Genomic DNA, 17,639 nt, shown 5'->3' on the forward strand with positions numbered 1-17,639 from the left:
ATCAAGGGCATTTGTGCTCAACTGATATGTGAGGCAATCAGCCTATTGCTCTGGGGTGCCAGGAGGACTTTGGGAACTTTGCACACAAATATTCAAGGATGGGATTTAAAACTGGTTGCAAGCTGAGCAAGGAATAGGAGAAATGGCTTGTTTAATAGGCAGGTGACCCCATGCATGATTGCTGGCCCAGGAACAGGTTGGGAATGTATCGAAAAATAATCTATATTAAAATATAGAAAGCGATGGCCCCCATCCACTTAGTGAGGCTTGAAGGGGAGCATCTTGAAAGCAGAGACCATTCCTTCCTGTGGTCATTTTACAAATAATTGAATGCCCACTGTGTGTGCCTGGCCCTGTGCTAGGCTCTTAATTTTTCTTAGTTGACCAAAGCAACTACAGTCTCCTACTTAGAATGGCTCACCTTAATGAGTTTTTTGACTTTAAAATGGCATAAAAGCAATAGGCATTTATGATACTCTCAATAAACTCATCATACATTGAAAATATTGTCACACACTGAGGTCCGGACGCAGTGGCTCACACCTGTAATCCCAGAATTTTGGGAGGCCAAGGCGGGCAGATCACCTGAGGTCAAGAGTTCAAGACCAGCCTGGCCAACATGGCGAAACCCCGTCTCTACTAAAAGTACAAAAATTAGCTGGGCGTGGTGGCGGGCATCTGTAATCCCAGCTACTCCAGAGGCTGAGGCAGGAGAATCATTTGAACCTGGGAAGCGGAGGTTGCAGTGAGCCAAGATTGCACTGCTGTACTCCAGCCTGGGCGACAGAGTGAGACTCTGTCTCAAAAAAAAAAAAAAAAAAAAAACCACACATTCAGTATATGATGGGTTTATTGAAACATAATCCCAAATTGAGGAGTATTTTTAGCTGCATGATGTAGTCGGTGTTTCAACTCAAAGGGCAAACAAATTTTGCAGATCAAACCGAAATCGTCGTTTCATTTATCCAGCAAGCGTTTAGGGCATTCCTGTAGTAGACGTGATGTCAAGAATTCTGAATTAGAATGCCTTGCCTTTGTCCTTGTCACATCTCCATGACCTCATCTGCCTAGTTTAGTGCCTACATTGCATGTCCATTTGAAACTCACCTCTTCATCCATTCCTTAGCACAGAGGTGGCAGCTGTGTAGCATGCATGAGTCACTCTGCCCTCATGCTTTGTTCATTGTAAGCATTAGTAATCTAATAGGGTATAATTTCCCACAGGGTCTGGATGTGGCCTCAGAATCCTTCTCAAAGCAGTAAGCAGCCGGCCTGTCTCGATAGCGAGCTGTCTCCTCTGTCGTCTGGATGAGTCAGTGGAGCATGGGAATTCCTCCTCCCTTGGCTCTTACTGTTTTCTGTGCATTTTCTCTCCAGTCCCAAGGCTACCATCTTAATCTGGGCTTCATCTATCACTTCTCTTCCCAAATGGCCCCACACCTCTCCCATTCCCTTTTATCCCTCATGATAATTAGCAGTTTCATCTTTCAGAAATACCACTTAATACGTTTATAATTTTACTCTGCGTTCTTTTCATCCTTTGTTTTAAACAAAGCAGAATAAAGCCCTTCCTTGTGATAATATAAATCATATTATACTAAATGAAAATCCTCTAATTAGCCCACATTTTCATGAACCCCGTCTTCCAGTGAAACTATTATAATATCATTCCCCCACCCCGAAACCCTGGCTAATGTCTCTATTTGTAACACAGTCATTCTTACCTTCTGTTTGTCTTAGTCCTGCTTTTAAGGCCAGCTCAAATCCTCCCTTCTAGAAAGAGCTGACCTTAACTCTTCCATCCTAAACCCTATTTGTAAAACTCTCATCACAAGTGTACATGTGTTTATAACTTCCTGTGCTTCCTGTCACTGCACCATAGGTTGTACAGCCCTTGAGAGCGAAGCTCACGCCTCATTACAGTTTTATGCTCTGCGGTTTCGGGCCTAGCCTCTTACCCAGCAAGGATCTGTGGATGGTAATGGTGAAGGGCATCTGCTACAGGGCTGCCGTCTCGGCTCCACGACTCTTGACCCCGCTGCGTGTGTCATCTCAGCTGGAGCTCACCATTGCATAAATTTGCCTCACTCTACCTTCCTAGTTTTTCTGTCTTCTCTTCTTAGACACAGTCCTTCTTTTTTCTACCTGTGAAATACCTATTTATTTCTCAACACCCAGCTGAAAAGTTTTCTCAATCACATTGGAATGGTAGCATCTCCCCCTCGAAATAATAGCACATTGGACTGTTGATGTGACATGTGTACTACTTTATGCTTTAGATGTCCGTGTGAATGTCCCTCTCTTGTAGCAGAGATGGCTCTATCCAGTTTTGTGTCCTCAGAGCTTAGCATGACACCGTATCCAGAATAGGGTTTCAGTATACTTACATCTTAGTTATACTTCCCATTGCTCTGAAAAGGACTTGGGGCCGCTTACACAATACGTGAAATAAAATAGGATAAATAAATCAGAGAGGAGCAAAATAAGGATATGAAACACAAAATAAAGCTTAATATAATTCTCAAAGTGTGTGCAATGCAGTCCAGTACTCTGGTTAGAGTTAGTCATAATTTGCCCTGAAATCATTGTAGTCAGTACAGAGAGCTTGGCACTAAAGACAGCCAGCGCCGTGGGGTATAATCAGCTGGTAACGCAGAATGATTTTTCTTGGTGGTCAGAGCTGAGGATACTTTCTCCAGTGGCTCATCCTAAAAAGCATGGTAGTGCCGTGGACAGCATCATCAGCAGTACACGTACAAGGAAATAGGATGTCAAGTCCTTGGGTAGTTTGATAATTTTCCATGCCACCAACTTATAGCATAATGCCAAAATAAGGTTCAGGAGAAGGGTCAAATAATGCAAGCTTGTAAGTTCTTGTTAATTAATGCTTGACTATACAGTTGATTCCATTTTGAATGTTTAACACATAATGGCTCAGCAATCTGGATGTTACTGTATTCCCCTACAAAGACAGTTTTATAAATAAACATAAATCAGGCTGTAAGAGAATATTTCCTTACTCTTGGTCCTCAGGGCAGAAGTAGCAACAAAAAAGCACCTCTTTGAAACCATATCTTGATTTAGTGTCCTCAGCCTAACAGGTATTGCAGTGTGGCCCAACAGAGATGGGTCTGTTAGATACTTCAACACCCAGCAGGGCTGCTGGCTCTAACACTGGGGTGTTGAGCTGCAGACACTGACTGAGGAGCAGTGTTGTGAAAGTTATTTGCGGTTCTGAGAGAATTGCTGTGTTGAAACAGGAGAAATTTTCAGAAGCTGCTCTCAGTAGCTGGCTCCAGGATTGGGCTGATGGTATAACACTTATAAAAGGCAGCACGTCAGATAGAGAATTTGATAGGCAGAAATTAGGTAGCTCTGGCAAGTTATTTTTCAGTGGAAGACTAAGGGGTAAATCCTAGCACCTTAGCAGAAAAAGTTCTGTGATTTGGATTGGGAAGCCGAATTAGAAATAATTATAAAAGCCCAGTCATTTGTGAACTTAGACACAGTGAACAGACTAATGTACTACCAGGTACTTCTGGTAGATTTGAGTTTGGGTTTAGTTGGACATCCAAGATCCCCTTTGTCTTCTGTAGTTAAGTGCATGATTAAACAACTGAGTCTTGATGCAAACATTCTGTGGATGGTAAGAGAAGAAAATTGTCCAGTCATTGATAACATTAGCTACAGAACCTTACATTTGGAGTGTATCCCGGCTTGGTTTGCTCAAAGGAGATGGGATACACATCGATAAAACCGGCTTACACACGTAGGAAGAGGGTCAGATGAGAAACTCCTGGACTCTTAGAGCCATAGCTATTCCTTAAAGCTGGCTAATGGGTTTATGGGGGTTGATTTTACTATTCTTTTCTCATTTTGAACATTTGAAAATTTTCTATATTAAAACATTTTTTAAGAAACAAAAGAAATGTGCAGGCTTTGATTAAGTGGATGTTGGAAAGGAGAAAGTGTCTTTAGGACAAAAGGAAGCATAGTTTTGTACAGTCAGTCGAACGTTTAATTACACAAAGAACTGATATATGCTGATAATATACATTGATTCAGATAGCATGTATGCTGATCATATACACTGATTCAGATGGCATGTAGCTAAATTTGTGAATTATAGGTACATAACTTCAAAGAAACGAGGATGGTTTGGATTTATTTTATCTTGCCAAGGGATGAAGAGAATAATCATTTTCCCTAAAAGAAAATGTACAGTTGTCATTTTGGAGTCTAACATAACCAGGCTTTGATTTTTTTTTTTTTTTTTTTTTTTTTTTTTGAGATGGAATCTCACTCCGTCACCCAGGCTGGAGTGCAATGGCACGATCTCAGCTCACTGCAACCTCCGCCTCCCGGGTTCAAGCGATTCTCCTGCCTCGGTCTCCTGAGTAGCTGGGATTATAGGCATATGCCACCATGCCTGGCTAATTTTTGTATTTTTAGTAGAGACAGGATTTCGCCATGTTGGCCAGGCAGGTCTCGAACTCCTGACCTCAGCTGATCCACCCGCCTTGACCTCCCAAAGTGCCGGGATTAGAGGTGTGATCCACCACGCCTGGCCCAGGCTATCATTGTTATATTCAACATACACCCTCCTTTCTCTTAATTGTAGGGAAGACTTTAATCATTTCACAAGCAAATCCACTATGGATGCATGTCCCTACCCAAATTTGACTTTATACCCACATCAACTAAATTGGAGTTGAAATAAGTACTAAAGTAACCCTTGATTGGTTCAAGGCCAATTAGAGACCCTGCCCATGAACTTCTCTTTCCTGTCGATCCTCACTGAGTCAGGCAGCCCTACTACCCATCTTCCTATACACTACTTCTGCTTCTGAACTAACTTAATTATTCCTTTCTGAAACATCATTCTGCCTGGGGAATCTTTTCATTCTCTTCAGAGAAGTCAGTCTTTCCTGGCAAGTCTTAGTTCTACTTTCAAAGTTTAAAGAGACATTTTCGTCTCTAAACATTCAGCCCCTGAATCTAGTCCACTTACAGCCTCCACATTTACAGAGTACATTCCAAAAGGCTGAAAACAAGGACTTCAGCCTCACCTTGAACTAAAGGAAAATGTAAGTGTCAGCCAGGACTAGGGGAACAACCAGGGGACGTAACAAAGGCCAGAATCAAAATGAAACCCACACAGTGATGGCGCTGGGATCAGGAATGTGTAGATAGTAGATCAGAATCCAAAGGCAACAATGACATTAAAAATTTAAAAATTATGGTCTGAGGCGCAGAGCCATGATTCCAAGATAGATATAAATGATTGAAGCAAAAAGTAGCAGCAGGTAGGCCAGTTAAAATAATGAGAAAAGGTTGGGCATGGTGGCTCACGCCTGTAATCCCAGCACTTTGGGAGGCTGAGGCGGGCGGATTTGAGAAGAAAGTATATTCTGCTGTTGTTGGATGAAGTAGTCCATAGATGTCAGCCAGTGATTTGTTATTAATCTTGTGAGTCCTGGGGAACCCAGAGGAACTCCCTCTTCAAACAATGTTTTAGCTGAGTCTGCATGTGTTGGGGAGTTCTCCAAATTAACTCTCATGAAGTATATGATGCGTAGTAAAGGGAAGACTTAAAATGCGCTCATTCCAATGCTCCGTGTGTATGACTGAAATCCAGGAGCAGCTGCAGCAACATTTTTGAATTTAGACCAATAGAGGCTTTGGGGGAGGAGCACTTTCTTGCTGCATTCTTTAACATTGCCGGGGCATCGCCACGAAAATCATGAAGGTCAGGCACGGTGGGTGACACCTATAATCCCAGCATTTTGGGAGGCTCAGTCGAGTGGATCACCTGAGGTCAGGAGTTTGAGACCAGCCTGGCCAACATGGTGAAATCCCGTCTCTACTAAAAATAAAATTAGCTGGGTGTCATGGCATGCACCTGTAATCTCAGGTACTTGGGAGACTGAGGCAGAAGAGTCACTTGAACCAGGGAGGCAGAGGTTGCAGTGAGCCAAGATCACACCACTGCACTCCAGCCTGGGTGACAGAACGAGACCCTGTCCCAAAAAACAATAAATAAATAAAAGAATGAGAAAAGAGTACTTACTCAACTGTTAGTGTTTTTGTCTCAGTATTTTAAGTTTTAGACCACGCTCCATCTGAAAAACTGTTGGTTGCTGCTTATTGAAAGAGGTTAGGTGATAGAGTAGAAAAGGCCTATTAAGAAAATGCAAGATTATTTCTAAATGATTTTTGAGGTCTAACATTTTTTTGCCTATTAATATCAAAATTAATGTTTTCCCCTGAGCGCACACAGACTGGCAGGGGTGGACACCACAGAACCATGCCGGGCGGTGGGGACACCACAGAACCATGCCGGGCGGTGGGCACCACAGAACCATGCCGGGCGGTGGGGACCACAGAACCATGCCGGGCGGTGGGCACCACAGAACCATGCCGGGCGGTGGGCACCACAGAACCATGCCGGGCGGTGGGCACCACAGAACCATGCCGGGCGGTGGGGACACAGAACCATGCCGGGCGGTGGGGACACCACAGAACCATGCCGGGCGGTGGGGACACCACAGAACCGTGCCGGGCGGTGGGGACACCACAGAACCGTGCCGGGCGGTGGGGACACCACAGAACCGTGCCGGGCGGTGGGGACACCACAGAACCGTGCCGGGCGGTGGGGACACCACAGAACCGTGCCGGGCGGTGGGGACACCACAGAACCATGCCGGGCGGTGGGGACACCACAGAACCATGCCGGGCGGTGGGGACACCACAGAACCATGCCGGGTGGTGGGGACACCACTGAGCACCTTCCCAGATAATGGTCTAAGTACATGATCTGCACACATAACTCTCTGTGGTTTTTTTTCTGAAACCTTTGCTTCTCTATGTTTTGCATGGAGATAATATTACTTGAAGACCAAGTGCTGATGCTAATGAGAAAAACGACACTGCCCCCAAACAACTGCACGATACGTTTTTGTTACTTAATGGGGCCTCATTTCTCTCCCCTTCTTAAGGAAAAATTATCTAGAGGTAAGACTGTGGACAGTGTCGAGCCCGGTCCTGGTGTCCTGAGGTTGAGTGTTGTTGTTGACTGCCTGTCCTCAGGGAACTCTCCTAAAGCTCTTATAATTGATCTGCTCTCTTTAGCCCTTTGCTGGATGAAAGATGTGGAGGCTGAATGTACCCTCAGAGGTAGTGTAGGCAAGAGCAGCTTTCCACAGACTGTCAGATCTGTCCCCTCAGCCTGGAGAGCACCAGTTTATGTACGCGAAATGGTGAAGGAGGCTCCCCTCGAGCCTGTAGCACCCCAGTGTTCCTCTTTAGCAATATTCTTGAATGGTGCTGGGTTATTAGGAAGTGTTCGAGTGTTAAAGTATCACTTGGGATCACAACTGACCCCCAGAAATTGTGTGTAAATATATACCAACTCTCCATGAGATGATGCCCTCCGACCTCTCTGTATGCCATATTTGGTTTACCTTTTTAAGAAAGAGTAGGATAAAAAGTTATGTGAGACTCTTAACATGTATTTTCTCTTCGTGAAATTGGCGTTTAGAATTATCCTTTTAGTGGAAATGTATGGAATAAAAGGTTGTAATTCAGTTATTATTATTATGTTGCTGGTTCAGCCATTTAGGAGATGATTTGATGAATGCCACTTCACTAGGTATTTAGAAGTATGGCGGTGGTCGCAGGCAGACGTGGCCCCAGTGGGCAGCACTGAGATGTGCCCAGCAAGAAAGGCCATTAGCAAGGAATTGGCAGGTGTGATTAGTGTTGGGATGGGGTTTGGGTAATCTAACAGCAGGGCAGCCTCGGCCTATCTTGGAAATTCAGAGAAAGCGTCCCTGAAAAAAGTGTTTGAGATGGAGAAAAGAGTTAAAGCTAGCTGGGCAAAGGGGGATCCCAGACAGAACAAAGCCCCTCGGTGGGCGTACACACAGCCCATTCTAAGAATGAAGAAACCAGGTATGACCTGAGGTAGAAGGTAAGCATGAAGGCAGCATGGGCTGGCCAGACCAGGAGAGACCTTGAAAGCCGTGTTGATGATAATTGGCTTAATCCTAAGGTCTCGAGGAAACCAATGGAGAGTGATACAGTCATGGAATCGACGGGATATATGTGCTTGCTGCCATGTAGAAAGTAGGTGAAAAGAAGAAGAGTTGTTACAAGTTGTGATGGTTAATATTGAGTGTCAACTTGATTGGATTGAAGGATGCAAAGTGTTGTTCCTGGGCATGTCTGTGAGGGTGTTGCCAAAGGACATTAACATTTGAGTCAGTGGGCTGGGGAAGGCAGACCCACCCTCAGTCTGGGTGGGCACAATCTAATTAGCTGCCAGCGAATAGAAGGCAGGCAGAAAAACGTGAAAAGGCGACACTGGCCTAGCCTCCTAGCCTACATTTTTCTCCTATGCTGGATGCTTCCTGCCCTTGAACATCAGACTCCAGGTTCTTCAGTTTTGGGACTCGGACTGGCTGTCCTTGCTCCTCAAGCTTGCAGATAGCCTATTGTAGGACCTTGTGATTGTGTAAGTTAATACTTAATAAACTCCCGTATATTTATCTCCTATTAGTTCTGTCCCTCTAGGGAACCTTGACTAACACACAAGTATGCCAGTTAGGTTAGTCAGGTTTGTTGTCATGGTTCAGGTAGTGATAGTGGCCCACTGGAGACTGGGCTGGTCGTGGGGGGAATGGAGAGAAGAATGATGCAAAGATGCTGGCTTTGTAACCAACAGGTTTTGCGTTTTGACAGTTGTTAAAACTGGATGATGAGTACATGGGGTAAGTTTTACTGCTCTTTCTAATTGTGAATATATTTGAATTTTTTCCACAATAAAACGTTGAAAAGAAATGGACAGGTTATGTGGATCGAGTGGATTCACAGGAGTCATGAGTGGGAAAGCAGGAACTGAGTCCTGGGGCCCTGACGAGCTGCTGGGTGAGTGGTGGCGCTTGCCAAGAAGAGCTCCAGAGAACGCAGGACTGGGGAGCGGATCAGGCCATTCATGACATAAGGCTTTGGGAATCCCATGATGGCCCAGGGCAGGCCACGTGGGCTCACGTAGGGGAAGTTTGGTGTAGACCTGAATGTGTCTGTCCTCAGTGTAACAACTACAATCATGTAGCAGTTGAATGAGCCCTGAGGGACAGCCTGGGAGATGTCCTGTTTCTTACATGTGAAAAGCTCCCGTGAATACATGGAGGGTCCTGAATCAAACCCATTACTACTTATTTTTGTAAACCTCAAACATTCGTTCTTTGTTTTCTTGAAAAAAAACATCCATTTGATCCAGCTGATCTCTCTCCTTAAAGTTTTGTAACCTCTCTTCATCGTTAATTCCCGAATGTTAAATCTACTCCCGTTTTGAACATCTTGTCTCTATTTCCTTAAAATTCTCTCACCTATATTATTCTAGTGTGTTCTTTGTCTGCTCCTTGACCAGTTCCTAAATGGCTTTTCTCTGAACCTCAAATACTAAATTCACATTTTCAAGGCCAGATTTTTTTTTTTTTTTTTTGAAACAGAGTCTCGCACTGTCACCCCGGCTGGAGTGCAGTGGTGCGATCTTGGCTCACTGCAACCTCTGTCTCCTGGGTTCAAGCGATTCTCCTGCGTCAGCCTCCCGAGTAGCTGGGATTATAGGTGCCTGCCACCACCCCCAGCTGATTTTTTTATATTTTTAGTAGAGATGGGGTTTCCCCATGTTGGCCAGGCTGGTCTAGAACTCCTGACCCTCATGATCTGCCCGCCTCGGCCTCCCAAAGTGCTAGGATTACAGGTATGAGCTACCGAGCCCAGCCAAGGCCAGTGTTTTGACACACTTCCCTTAGTAGGTTCCATGCGAGTCCTCCCATCTCACCAGCCAGACTGCTGTAGTTGAAAGCATTTTGGAATTGGAGTCTGAAGACTTCTTGACTCCTGGAGATGTGGCTTTCCATGGGAGAAGTTGTTCCTGGCATTCCTCGGGAAATTGGTATTTTTCCAAATTCCAAATCTGACAAAAAATGGCCAAAAAATTTTGAGAAAATTCGGAAAAGTATTGTAATTCGGAAACATTATAGTCAACAGAGAGATGTCACTGGTTCAGAGGAGTCCACCAATGACATCGCAAGCAAGAGCGTGGAGTAAGTCGAGGCTGGCGTTTTCGGGAAAGAGGGTGAAGGCGTGTGGCAGGGAAGCCGTGCAGGCTGAGTGGTCAGGCTGCCAGGTGGGCAAGGCCTTGTAAGGTGGGTCTGTAGCCCCCTGCTGCTAAGGGTGAAGTCATTCTTGCAAATAAAATAAGTATTAATATTTATATACATAACGTACTACACATAAATCCTGCGAGTGGCCTTCCAAAAAAATAGCAAGTTTTGGAAGCAAATTGAGCCCTTAAATTGGCAGTTTTGACACGCAGTTCTTTGTAGGGCCGTTAACTTGTTAAGAGATCCTGCATGTTACCGTGTTCGAAAACTACCCAGTAACGTTTCTAGCACTTTCTAGTGTTTGAATCCTCGCTGTAGGCTGGAGCACTTTGTAAATACTGTAACAGAAGGAAGGCAGAGAGAAGTGTATCTGAATGTTCTGGAATAATTTGATGTGAAATCTGAAAGTGATCTAAAATCTGAATTGGCAGAAACAATATCTATTTCAGTGGCAAAACCACAATTAGGTCAAGCAGAAAATATTTTCATTGTTTAAAAGAAGCAAGCTTATATGAAATAAGATATGGCCCAACTTGGAGGTGCTTTTGGTTCACTCTGAAGATTAAGACCATCCAGGCAAAGTGGAAGAAGCTTCCCTACATCTGGGATAGCCATGAAACAAAGAGCAAGGCTATCTGGAAGTGCAGTTAACGCTCTGTGTGTTTTAACATTTTTAAGATGGTAATTTTAAAATAGTAAATATCTGCAATACTGCCTTTGAATATTAAGTGATTTTTATTTGGCAATTATTTTGCATTAAGTTCCCTTTTAATGTTTTCTCTTATCAAATGTTTATGTCAGGTAGAGACCATATTTATATCTTATTGAACCTATCACAATATATTCATAATAATAATAAACCTTGCATTTATTGTATAGAGCTTTTTTTAACAGAAAACTTCAGACACTCCTAGTGTAACCCTGTTGCAGAAAAATCATTCATCCTTACTTTTACACGTTATTTTTTAAAAACAAGTAAATCAATCAAATTGTAAAAAATGCAGACTAGGTAGAATTGGGAATGCTGATTTCTGGCACCTGAGCCCTGCAGATTAATGGATCGGTGTTGTGGAAACACGGGTGTGCCCCAGCGCCTGGGTCTGTGCTTGGCTAGGGGTGGTCCGGAGCTCCCTCCCACCAACCTTTCCAGCCCGGCTCCCGCGCAGCCCGGAGCCAAGCCTGTCTCTGCCACCAGTTCCTGGCAGTGCGCTTAGCTGTGACAGACAGTTCATCTGTAGAATGGGGATGAAAACAGCACCTGCTTCCCAGCGTGGGCTGTCGCGGCCCCGTAAAGGGTGGTGGTGGCGTGCACTGCATGCCCAGCAGCAGCGCTCTTTTTCTTGTTAGCACTTAGCTCAGTCTCCTTTGCTTTCCATTGTCGCTGCCTGCCTTTGGCCACAGCAGCCTCTGCGGCCAGCCTTCGCGTTGCATTTCCACGTTGTTCCTTGTTGCAGGGAGGCCCCTTTGCTGCCCTGCGCCGTGCTCTGCCCCTCTTCCCGTCCTGCGGTGAGGCCCTGACCCCTCGCAGCGCCACGCAGATCCACGCCTCTGGTTTGCAGTGGGTGGGGGACCAGTCAGACTCGCGCCCTGAGCCCCGCTTTCCCTCGGGTTGCCTGCGCAGCCGGGCTGATGACCGACCTGAGCGGCTAAACGCCTTCTCCAGCTGAAACAGTCCAGACTGTTTAACAAGGAGAAATTGGCAAAGCAGAACTGTCGCTTGGAAAATGCTGTTTTCGTGATCTCTGAGTTTTCACTGTTTTTAATGCAAGTTCGAAATCAATATTTAGTTTTGAGTGTGGAGAATAGATTGTTTTTTATGTATGTAAACAAAATGTCCTATGTGTTTCAGTGATGGTACCAAAAGTATTTCTTGATCTTATTTCTTAACTTTGAAAAGGTATCTATAGCTTTTAGAATATTTTATATACTAGTACATGCATTGTATACATTAATACACAATTTAATCCCCAATAACCATCTTTTGTTTCTATTTCTGCCCCCATTTAAGGACCCCAAAATGTATGTACAGACAGTGCTTGATGTTCATAAAAAATACAATGCCCTGGTAATGTCTGCATTCAACAATGACGCTGGCTTTGTGGCTGCTCTCGATAAGGTAGGTGTGTGACGGTTGTGACTTGCCTGTAGTATATGTGGATGGGGCGTTTGTCTCTAACTGTATTTTGTGTAACACAGGCTTGTGGTCGCTTCATAAACAACAATGCGGTTACCAAGATGGCCCAGTCATCCAGTAAATCCCCTGAGTTGCTGGCTCGATACTGTGACTCCTTGTTGAAGAAAAGGTATTAAATGACCCTATGTTTTCTTAGTCTACCTGTTTAAAATCTCAGCTTTTATATGAGGAATTAAAACTTACATTACATTTTACATACATTAAATTGTAAATTTTGTGCCTCATGAGAAAATGCTTGAACGTAATCGTCTTTCCGGTTGAAAATCCGCCTTCCCTCCCACTGGCTGTTTTGAAAACAGAAGGTGTCTCAGTGTATTGTGGGACTTTGGTTATTCTCCATCCAAGTACTAACCCGGCCCCACCCTGTTCGCTTCTGAGATCAGACGAGATCGGGCACGTTCAGTTCAGGGTGGTATGGCTGTAGATTACCTTTGTTGTTCTGTGTAGTTTTAAATTTTTGTTAGATGAGTTTCTGTTGCTGTTTCATATTCTTTACTTTTGAATCTCATTTCTCAATTGATATGTTTTCTAATCAGTGTATGTGTATTAAGATCTGGAAGCAAGATAATATATAGCTTTCTCCTCTGCGTTGTGTTTTGAAGTTCTCACTGATTGTTTTGTTTGTATGTTCTGGTTTCTCTCAGCTTCTCTTTTACTTTAAGTGTCTTTCAGTTTAGAGATGCTCTACTCCAAATATCACAACAATACGTTTTAAAGATTTTAATGAAGGAAGCCAATCTCCTTCTGGCTTTCTGTTGCAATAGTTTTCCCCACTCCCAAATTATACTGGTTTTGATATTAATAAATTATATTTGAAACAGCTCTTGAAGGCTAGCATAACCCCAATACAAAAGAGACCGAGAATATCCACATATACCAGAATGAAAAGACTACAAACAAGTGTCACTTGAGAATAGAGTTGCAGAAATCTTAAGTAAAATATTAACAAGCCAGATTTACCTGTGAACTAAATAATAATTCTTCAAAACATAGTATAGCTTTCTAGGAACGTCAGGATAACCCAGCAGTACCAAGTCTGATGTAGTGTACTGCATTAACAGAGAACTGTGTAAAAACTATGTGGCCTTTTTGGTAAATGATGGGAGAACATTTGATGAAAGTCAATAGCTTTCTCTTAACCCAGTTTACCCAAGGCCAGTGAGAAACTCTAAGTGTTTGATTTTTTTTTTTTTCCCTGTTTATTGCAATAAACAGGAATATTTATTCCTGGTTTAGTGTGTAATTTAACAAGTCGGATCCTCTCCAGAAATGAGAAGGGGCTTTAAATTGGAAGGCCTCTTATGACTTGGTTTCATTCTGGGGGGCTGCATATTATGACTATGGAGATACTCTACTGGGTCTTCAGTTTGTTTGACAGAACACTTAGTATCATGGGTTTTTTTGGTTTTATTTTTTTTGTTTGTTTGTTTGTTTTTGTTTTTTTGAGACTTAGTCTTATTCTGTCACCCAGGCTGGAATGCCGTGGCATGATCTCGGCTCACTGCAACCTCTGCCTCCTGAGTTCAAACAAGTCTCATGCCTTAGCCTCCTGAGTAGCTGGGACTACAGGCATGCCGCCACACCCAGCTAATTTTTTTTTTTTTTTTTTTTCAGTAGAGACAGGGTTTCACCATGTTGGCCAGGCTCATCTCCAACTCCTGACCTCAAGTGATCCACCCACCTCAGCCTCCCAAAGTGCTGGGATTACAGGTGTGAGCCACCGTGCCTGGCCTTAGTGTCCTTTTTATCCCTTGTCTTTTCATAAATGTCCCTCGTCAAGTCTACTGATTACTGGTTAAGGCCACTGATGCAGACAGAATGGCAGAGACATTTCCACAGCATCTATTTAACGAGTGTGTGTTGGGCGAGTGGAGTCAGGGAGGCACTAAGTTAAACTGCTCCAAGGGAAGAGGAACACCCCTGACCCAAGAGTGCCGAGAACAGGGCTGGGTTTTCTGAACCAACTGTTCTCCAGTTGGAGACACCTCTTCTCCAGTTGGAGACACGTCTTCAGAGTTTCTGTGGTGGCTGATTCGTTTTCTATGAATCAGGGGTGTCGTTTATAAAGCGGTCTTGTAGAAAAGACCTGTACAAAACTTCATCTACCTTTAAGTCACTTTTGAATTATTGTTTGTTCATAGAGTGAATCAGTTGTTAAAGGACAATCATCTCTTGTACATATAACTACAGAGGGCAGCAGTTTAGTAGGAATTTAAACCCCTTCATTATCTTTAATGACTGGGCCATGAAAGGGAATCTATGTGCCTTTTTATTTCTCCAAAGTTAAATTACAGCGGACTAGAAAGCAATTGGTAAAGTGAATTTCCTTTACTGAAGTTTAAGTGGATTATCTTAAAGGCAAACTTCTTCAGAATGTTTTTGGAAACGTTTTACAAATATCTCCTGTTGGTTTTCACCTTGGATATTCTAAATGACTATTTCATAATCTGTTCTTCAATGATGAGGTTATGGTATGAGATTGCCAATTTGTAAGGAAAGTCAACCTTCCGTCTTCCTCTGCACTCATCTGATGAGAACTGATCTTTTGAATGCTTGAACCTGCTTTCTGGCTGAGTGGTGCTTGTTTAAATGTACTGATGTTTTAAAACATGGTATCTTTTTTAAATTTTCAGTTCCAAGAACCCAGAGGAGGCGGAACTAGAAGACACACTCAATCAAGTGGTAAGTGCTTCATGATCATACCCATTTCCAGTAGCTGTGTATTTCACAAGCTGTTTGTCATGTTATTTATAGAGGGCCTGTGAAATGTAAAAAGTAATAATCATTGATTTTATTTTGAATCTATGGTTTTACTTCCTAAATTGAGTTACTACTTTTAGCATTCAGATTTTTCTCAGTAATAGTCCAACTCACTGAATTAAGGGATTCACAAAACTTTCAAGACTCTGGGGTGGAGTTTTTGCCATCATAAACGCTGGTGTACAGACCTGCCCGAAGCCAAGGGCACATCTTGGCTCCTGGCTTGTGGCCGGTGACAGTCGGCTCTGCACTGTCAGCTTGTGTGTGTGCTTGTTAAGTGTGTTGTCTCGGTGGCTTTGCCAGATGGTTGTCTTCAAGTACATAGAAGACAAAGACGTATTTCAGAAGTTCTATGCGAAGATGCTCGCCAAGAGGCTCGTCCACCAGAATAGCGCGAGTGACGATGCCGAAGCCAGCATGATCTCCAAGTTAAAGGTGAGTTTCATCTTCCTGAAAAATCCCAGCTTCCGAGTCATTATTAAAACAGCTCTTAGTCTCTCCATGTTATGAGGCAGGCAGAGGAGTTTGTGCAGTGGTTTGTACAAGAAGCTCTGCCGCTGCTCTTCTGAAAGCCTCCCACAACTATCGCTCTACTCTCGTTGGGCCCCAGTGCCTTCCTGACCCCTTCCCCCCAACGCCCCCCGTGGGGCTTCCATCCTACCCAGGCCTGGCTGGGCTCAGCTCACCATCTGTGGGGCCTCTCCTGCCTCTCACACCTTTGGCCTTGGAGCGCATTCACATTGTGCTGGCCTGGAGCTGTGTGGAGGTTTTGTTTGCTCTGGGCTTGGTTGCTTTGCTGTCGGCAGCTCTTCTTCCGCCACCTCCTTTGCGCACCTGTTTGTCAGCGCTGTCGACTGCTCTTATCTGACTTGGAGCATATTTTACTGTGACCCGAAATTATGTGGGTATCTTTGTCAGCGTGGGCTGCCGTGAGAGAATACCATAGACCAGGTGGTTTAAACAACAGAAATTGTTTCTCACAATTCGGGAGGCTGCAAGTCCGAGATCAGGGTGCCTGCTGATTCGGTTCCTGGTGCGGGCCCTCTTCCGGCTGTGTAGGCAGCCACCTTCTTGCAGTGCCTCACGTGGCAGAGAGAGTGCAGAGCTCCTCTGCGTCTCTTACAAGCACACCAGTCCCGTTGTGAGGCCCCACGTTCAAGACCTCATCCCTCCACATAGCATCACATTGGAGGTTTGGGCTTCAACACAGGGATTTTGGGGGCACACAGTTCAGTTTCTGGTAAGAGATAGAGACAAATTATTTCATCACTGTATTCTACCATAGTGCCAGGACGCCTTGCTCTTAGATGCTCATAAATTGTGCGTGAATTGTGTGTGCAAAGACTTCACTGGGCAACAGAGAGTTGTGGGGTTTTCGACAGTGTATTAATCCATGCATATTTGTACTGTAAAATAGAGCAAAATGGTACTAGCTTTGCTAGTAGTTCCATATAATTATATATTGTATACTCTGATTTCTCTAAGAGTCCCTTGTATACATTTATATTTTTGTACAAATTAATAAGACAGTCGTCTGCGTTCTTCTCAGCAAGCTTGCGGGTTCGAGTACACCTCTAAACTTCAGCGCATGTTTCAAGACATTGGCGTGAGCAAAGATCTGAATGAGCAGTTCAAAAAGCACTTGACAAATTCTGAACCCCTAGACTGTGAGTATCCGTGTGTCTGTCTGTTGTGTTTACAGGCAGAGTTCTTTGTAGCAAATGAAGAAATGACAAAGTATTAGGTGAAGATGGGAGGGACTTTGGTCAGAAATTCAAGAACTAAGAATCAGGAGATTCTTCCCAAATGCCCAACCCTCCTCCCCCAACTCCCGTGTGACATTAGGAGATGACAGCCCCTGAAGTGGTGTCAGCTGTACTGGGGCGAGGTCACCACCTATTGGGATCTGGGGAGGGACTCACAGGCGTGGTTTTGTCTTGTAGTAAACCTTAGCTTGAATCCATTCTAGCGTTTATTTTCATGTTCCCTTGGCCTGCATAGGTAACAGTCAAGCTAAAGACCTGTGGCTTCAGACTGGGATTAGGGATCAGTACAGGCAGATACAGGTGATTCGGTTCTCCAGGAGAGGCAGCTGGGCTGGTATGTTAAGGCCTCGCATAGTAGTAGAATGGCAGATTTATGCTTACGTCATCTTTTGATCATCTTTGTCTTTTTAAAGGAAAAATGGAGAGTTTTATTTTTCCCAAATCAGGATAACGATTCCATTGTAAACCTGGACAGTTTTGCCAGTGGGCTTTGTAACTATCTGTGAAGATGAAATTAGTGTTATAATTTATAGACCATGTGTGTCTTTTCACAGTAATAACTGAAACACACACTGTAGTGAAGTTAGCAGTTTTCTCCTGCTTGTAAGTTTCCATGAGTCTGGGGCTGTGATGATGCCGGGCCTGGCGAGCCCAGGCGTGGCTTGAGTGGACTCAGTGATTCAGGACTGAAAAGGAAAGCAAGGGAAGCAGGGCAGGCATGTGACAGCAGAATTCCGAGGTGGA

The 17,639-nt window shown here is 44.0% G+C and overlaps 1 protein-coding gene across 12 annotated transcripts in view; it reads left to right on the forward strand.

Moving 5' to 3' along the window:
- Positions 1-17,639, forward strand: part of CUL1 (cullin 1) — a 104,235-nt gene that overhangs the window by 73,539 nt on the left and 13,057 nt on the right. For all 12 annotated transcript variants that reach the window (XM_005551084.4, XM_015448218.3, XM_005551082.4 and 9 more), the window contains 5 exons: positions 12,184-12,291; positions 12,372-12,478; positions 15,003-15,051; positions 15,433-15,564; positions 16,679-16,796. In XM_005551084.4, coding sequence (XP_005551141.1) covers positions 12,184-12,291; positions 12,372-12,478; positions 15,003-15,051; positions 15,433-15,564; positions 16,679-16,796 — 514 coding nt within the window. The remainder of the gene's footprint in view (positions 1-12,183; positions 12,292-12,371; positions 12,479-15,002; positions 15,052-15,432; positions 15,565-16,678; positions 16,797-17,639) is intronic.

This window comes from Macaca fascicularis, chromosome 3 (assembly GCF_037993035.2).
Source record: "Macaca fascicularis isolate 582-1 chromosome 3, T2T-MFA8v1.1".
In the NCBI taxonomy this organism is placed as follows: Eukaryota; Metazoa; Chordata; class Mammalia; order Primates; family Cercopithecidae; genus Macaca; species Macaca fascicularis.